This window comes from Sinocyclocheilus grahami, unplaced genomic scaffold (assembly GCF_001515645.1).
Source record: "Sinocyclocheilus grahami isolate Dianchi unplaced genomic scaffold, SAMN03320097.WGS_v1.1 scaffold116.1, whole genome shotgun sequence".
Lineage (NCBI taxonomy): Eukaryota > Metazoa > Chordata > Actinopteri > Cypriniformes > Cyprinidae > Sinocyclocheilus > Sinocyclocheilus grahami.
The window spans coordinates 1133147-1139798 of NW_015505295.1; the positions used below are offsets into that span (position 1 = coordinate 1133147).

Here is a 6652-nt window from a genome sequence, read left to right on the forward strand (position 1 = left end):
CACTGACCAAACAATTAATATTTTATAGCGCTGGTGAACATTAGGAGGTGGAACACTTTTGACATTTCCGAACAATACAAAAAGTGTCACACCTGCACTCCTGACAAAAAGACAAATTACACAAGCGTAACACACTCAGGTCTTACTGTTATTTTTCTTCATTCACATTGATAAACTGGCTGAACTGATCAAATACAGAAATAATCAGGACTGAAGACATAAATTAAGTTTTTGTAAATATGCTTAGACCACAGATGCTTATGTGCTGCAATAATAGGAGCCTTTACTCTAACCAGAGAGCAATCTGATGTAGAACACACGCACACACACACACACCAAACTCACTTATTGATCAGAGTATCGTAGCCAAGGTGGCTTAAGCATCTGGATGAGGATAAGCTGATTTATTACTGTATTGTGCTGGAATGCAAAGGTTTTGACTTGTATTAAACATGCATGTCTTTTAAAGGAACAGTTCACCCCAAAATGAACATTTGCTAGATATTTACTCACCCTCAGGCCATCCAAAATGTAAATGAGCTTGGGAGAAATTAAGCATTGCATCACTTGCTCACCAGTGGATCCTCTGCACTGAATGGGTGCCGCCAGAATGAGAGTCCAGACAGCTGATAAAAACATCACAATAATCCACACAACTCCAGTCCATCAATTTACATCTTGTGAAGTGAAAAGCAAAGAAGAAACGAACTGAGAGCGAGTACATTTTCATTTTTAGGTGAGCTATTCCTTTAAGAAAATGGTCAAAATGTGCCTGTTCCTGTGACAAGGGGGACCCACTAAGGTCCTTTATGGTATATCTTTTTGGCGAAGATATATTCCAATAATCTCTGGTTCTCTACTTATGCGTTAAAAAAGAAGAAAGAGAAACAGAAAATAGCAAACATGGACCACTTTGTATTTTATTTTGTTATTTCAGCATTCAGTTGGGAATTTGTAAATAAATTGGAAAGCAATTGCCTGCTGCCTCAGTTCTATTTCCTCAAACCATATAAGAAAAGAAACTGTGCAAACTATTCTGATATTCTCGACCTATCCCTTGTTTTTCCACTTCAGATCTTGTCAGCAGGTACGGTGTGGTGCTGTTGTCTCTCTATGACTGAGCAAGGGAAGCCTCTGCAGTCTTTAACAATAAATAACACTTAAACCAACTCAGACGAAGACTCCATGATGTTTCCTCTGAGACCAACAAATAAACTGAACGCAAAAATAACTGTATCCTGAGCGCAGCTGCTTATGTGTTTGATTCTGTGGCCCCCTACAGGTCGCTTATGCAAACTACACCTGTCCACAAACACTCCTGTCACTCCACACACACACTTCTCACTGCTCCCACACACTTGTTAACTCCTCATTTAATGGGAAATAAGATGAAAATGAACTCATTTTAGTCAGCAATACTGGGAAAATCAAGCAATAATGCCATCACAATATCATTTTAGAAAGATCCCGTATTACGGTGACCTTGCTACACAAATTAATTTTTGTTAAGGCATGACTTCCCCCTCCCATATATATTGATTTTTTTGAACAGTTGCGATAGCAGCTGCTGTTCAAATCACAAAGTGGTCATTTGTTACTTCGCTGCCGTGATAAGAGTGCTCTAAAGTAGACTTACAGAAGAGCGCGTCTCCTAAAGCGATGGTGTGGAAGATCTTTAGGTCTCGTCCTATGTGGTATTTTACATGTACTTATGTTCAAAGTATCTATTGATGAAATGACAGCAGAACCCATTGGTGCGAAACATCCCCGCAGTGATAGTTATGCATCTGCTTTGCCACGATGATGGCATTTTGCGTTGCCGTTGTTGTCATGGAACGCTCTGCATCTGAAAGGCACACTTTTGTCTCCGTGGGAAACGTGGTTGGTATGGCGTCGCTAGGGTGTTGCCGTGGTAAGATGGTCATTATGGTCTGCTCTAGTGTGACGATCCAGCGCAATTCCACAGGGGCTCTAGAGCGGAGTTTTAGGAAGTGGCAATCTCGCCCCCTAGGTGGCACCATCCCTTCTTCTGCTCCAGCGGCGAGAGGTAATCTGCAATACAGAATCATTTCATTAGCTTTACTGAACAATTAATAGAATTTTGTAAATTCTGCTTTCTGTTTTATAGGCCCACCAAGTTTAAAATCACATTTACACTCCAATGACAGAAGACATCCGTCATTTTCAGTGGCCTCAGTTAGGGCTCTGCATTTAATCGAAATTCAGTTTCGATTTCGGCCTCCAACGATTATGAAAATACAGTAATCGAGATAAAATGATTATTGCGCCCCATTCCGCCCACTTTTTAGCGGTACTCTTTCGTTCCTCCATAAAAGCCCAATTTCAAGTGCAAATCAGTAAAATCATGTAACGAGACTTTTGCAAAACGGGACGTGCTTGCTTTATTTAAGTTGATTAGATTGATCTATGTTTTTAAAAGCGTGAAAGAACTTGCGCTTCCTCTGGAAGATTACTGTGTATGCGCTGAGAGACGGAACACAACACGGACATGTAAAGTCATCTTTTAGTGCCTAAACGGTCAAATACACACAAAAATGTGTCAAAATGCAGTGCTTAGTGATTCTTCACATAAACCCTCGTCGGTTATGTAACAAATGAATGTAAAGAGTTGAGAATGAAAATACTTGTCTAACAGTAAATTGGATCCGTGCGGCTCTTAAAGTGACAGTGGGCTATATTCCTGCTGCCGACTGTGTGCTTAAAGGGTTAGTTCACCCAAAAATGAAAATTAGCCCATGAATTACTCACCCTCAAGGCATCCTAGGTGTATATGACTTTCTTCTTTCAGATGAATCCAGTCAGACTTATATAAAAAATTGTGTTTGATCTTCCAAGCTGTTTAATGGCAGTCAGCGGGTGTTGCATGCATCAGTCCAAAAGAAGTGAAATAAAGCGCATTCATCCATAATAAAAAGTGCCTCACACGGCCTCCTGTAACGAATCAATGCATTTTTGTAAGAAAAATAACCATATTTAAAACATAATAATCACTTTAATCTAGCTTGCGCCAACAGTTGTAAACGGAAGCAGCTCCGGGCAGATGACGTATGAGGTCAGCGTTGCGCATGCGTCGCTCAGAAGTGACAAACACAAAAGCTCAGGGGAGAGATCAAAACAAAACAACGGTCACTAATTAGAAGTACAAAACGAGGATTTGTAAAGAAGAATGTCGGAGGATTTCGATATAAGCCAAGAGGAGACTGGTTTTCCTTTGCTAAAGTAAGGAAACTTGGCTTCCTTTGCTCCTGTTAACAAACGTTGGTTTTCACAAAACTCACCGACGCATGCGCAACGCTGACCTCATACGTCAAGTACAAGTACTTACAGTGTACAACTGTTGGCGCAAGCTACATTAAAGTGATTATTACGTTTTTGAATATGGATATTTTTCTTACAAAAATGCATCGATTCGCTACAGAAGGCCTTTGTTCACCCCCCCCCAGAGCTGTGTGAGACAATTTTTTATGGATGGGCACTTTTTATATAACTTCTTTTGGACTGATGCATGCAACACCCCCCGCTGACTGCCATTAAACAGCTTGGAATATTAAAGACAATTTTTAATATAACTCCGATTGGATTCATCTGAAAGAAGGAAGTCATATACGCCAAGGATGGTTTGAGGGTGAGTAAATAATGGGCTAATTTTGATTTTTGAGTGAACTATCCCTTTAATATTAATCAAACAACAAAAGACACATTCAAAATCACTCACTGCTCTTGACTGAAGGACATTTGTAGCTTTAATAAGAAACAAAGGAAGTTTCATTCTTACCGTGAAGACTATGCTGTTTTGTTTTACATTAGGCTATTACATTTCTTTAGTAGGCTGTTAACTGAATACTTTAGACTTAAAAACTTAAAGCACAGTTTGTTTCATTTGTATATTTTTTATTCTATTGTATTCTGTTGCTTTTTTATTACTGGCATTGTAGTCCTTTGCTTTTTATTACAGTTTAATTATTTTCAATACTTTTGAGGACCTTTTTTGTTTTTTTTTAACTAATATTAGTTACTCTGGTATTCTGCTGTGGTATTGAGAATTGTGACATTTCGCTGGTCTCTAAAATGTAGATGTCATAGCAACCTTATTTACAGAAAATATATATTTGATATACGTATATCAAATATATATTTTCTGTAAATAAGGTTGCTATGACATCTACATTTTAGAGACCAGCGAAATGTCACAATTCTCAATACCACAGCAGAATACCAGAGTAACTAATATTAGTTACTCTGGTATTCTGCTGTGGTATTGAGAATTGTGACATTTCGCTGGTCTCTAAAATGTAGATGTCATAGCAACCTTATTTACAGAAAATATATATTTGATATACGTATATCACTATCTTTAATTAAATCTTTCATATAAAGTTTTGGTCATATGGCCCACTAATAATCGTTTTAAATAATCGTGATTACAATATTGACCAAAATAATTGAGATTATGATTTTTGTCATAATCGAGCAGCCCTAGCCTCAGTGGATTGACATGATGGTGAATAATACTACTCACTTTATCTCTGTAAAGTTCAGTATAAGGGAATGTTGTATCACCCATTGAAACAAAAGCAAAATATTATACTGTATATAAATGTAAAAAAAAACCACAATAAAATAAATAAAATATGTATTATATAAATGATAATGTATCATAAAATGTATTAAATAATCTTCATATTTACAAATACATATACATACACATTATAATTTTGATACATAATTTATACATATTTTTAAATGGAAATATTTACTAAATATTATACTTCATATTTAAAAATATGTAACAAAAATTAGCATTTTTATCAGGCCCCTATGTTTATGTTCAGTTATTTTACTTTAATTGCATAGAAAATGACCTATACATTGACATTAGAGTAACATTACTGAACCTAAACATAGCAGCCTGATAAAAATGCTCATTTTAGATGAAAATTTCAGATGGCACTTAGAGGCTTTTGCATCTGAACTCTTCATATATATAATAGAGCTCTTTACAGTGCTGCCAGAGCCAACCTGAAGAAAGGAATTAAGGATGCAAAGAGGGACTACAAAAGGAAGGTAAAAGATTACTTCACAGATGGAAAATCACGACAGGTATGGCAGGGATTCCAGCACCTTACAAACTTCAGAGGCAGCAGCTGTGCAGTTGAGAACAGCTCGGTTTCGCTGGCAGAGGAGCTGAACTAAACGGCTTTTTCGCTTGTTTTGACACACCACAGCACCAAAAAGCCACACTACCTCAGCCTACACCAGGCCCCGGCACCCCCCCACTCACTGTCCAGGAGCATGAAGTGAGGCGGGTGCTCAGAACACTGAACACATGGAAGGCTCCAGGCCCTGACGGCATTCCAGGGAAAGTGTTTAAGGGATGTGCTGACCAGCTCTCAGGAGTCCTCGCCAAACTCTTCAACTTCTCCCTGACACAAGCCTCAATCCCATCCTGCCTGAAATCTTTCACAATCATCCCCATACCAAAGAAATCAGCCACGGATAGCCTCAATGACTATCGCCCCATCGCCCTCACGCCGATCATCATGAAGTGCTTCGAGAGGCTGGTCCTACACCACCTGAAGACCTGCCTTCCTTCCACCTTTGATGCACATCAGTTTGCCTACAGAGCTAACAGATCGACTGAGGATGCAATAGCCATAGCTCTATATAATGCGCTGAGCCATCTGGAACATCAGGAGAGCTACGCGAGGATGCTTTTTATTGACTACAGCTCAGCCTTCAATACCATCACACTGGACATCCTCTTCAGCAAACTCACAGATCTGGGCCTCCCCTCACACACCTGCACTAGGATCAGAAACTTTCTGACTGACTGCCCCCAGACTGTTAAACTCGGTCCCCGTCTCTTCTCCACCCGCTCAGCACTGGCTGCCCTCAGGGGTGCGTGCTGATCCCAATTCTGTACTCTCTCTACATGCATGACTGCTGCCCAGCCCATCACCAGAACACCATCATCAAATTCGCTGATGACACTACAGTGGTGGGTCAAATTTCAAAGGGGGATGAGGCTGCCTATAGAGATGAAATCCTGAGATTGTCGGAGTGTTGTTCAGCCAACAACCTGACACTCAACACCACCAAATCAAAGGAAATCATCCTTGACTTTAGAAGGCACTGGGCAGACCCTGCTTTTGTCTTCTGTGTGCAACGCTGCCATTCTACACAGGCATTGGTAATCAAACACATATCGTAACAGACCAAATTGTCGCGACGCGACAAATTCATGGCAGTAAACTGATGCCACGTTCTATTTCTGATGAACTCCAGTGCTCAGACACAAAGGACCATTTCAAATATTCATAAGAGAATCGCAAAAAAACAGTTTCCTCAAAAATATGAAGCAGCACAACTGTTTACAACATTGATAATAATCAAAAATGTTTCTTGAGCAGCAAATCAGCATATTAGAATGATTTCTGAAGGATCATGTGACACTGAAGACTGGAGTAATGGTAACTTCAGCTTTGATCAAAACGTTCAAATAGATCATTTATATTGACAATATTTCACAATATTACAGTGTTTACTGTATTTTTAATAAACAAATGTAGCCTTGGTGAGCATAAGAGACTCCCCCCCTTCCCCCCCCCCCCCCCCAAAAAAAAAAAAAAAG

The 6652-nt window shown here is 39.3% G+C and overlaps 1 protein-coding gene across 1 annotated transcript in view; it reads right to left on the minus strand.

Moving 5' to 3' along the window:
- Positions 1–641: 641 nt before the first annotated feature.
- snx27a (sorting nexin 27a) overlaps positions 642–6652 on the minus strand; it is a gene marked incomplete at its 5' end in the record, with an annotated part of 15426 nt that continues 9415 nt past the window's right edge. The window contains one exon of the mRNA XM_016277929.1: positions 642–2052. Coding sequence (XP_016133415.1) covers positions 1985–2052 — 68 coding nt within the window. The remainder of the gene's footprint in view (positions 2053–6652) is intronic.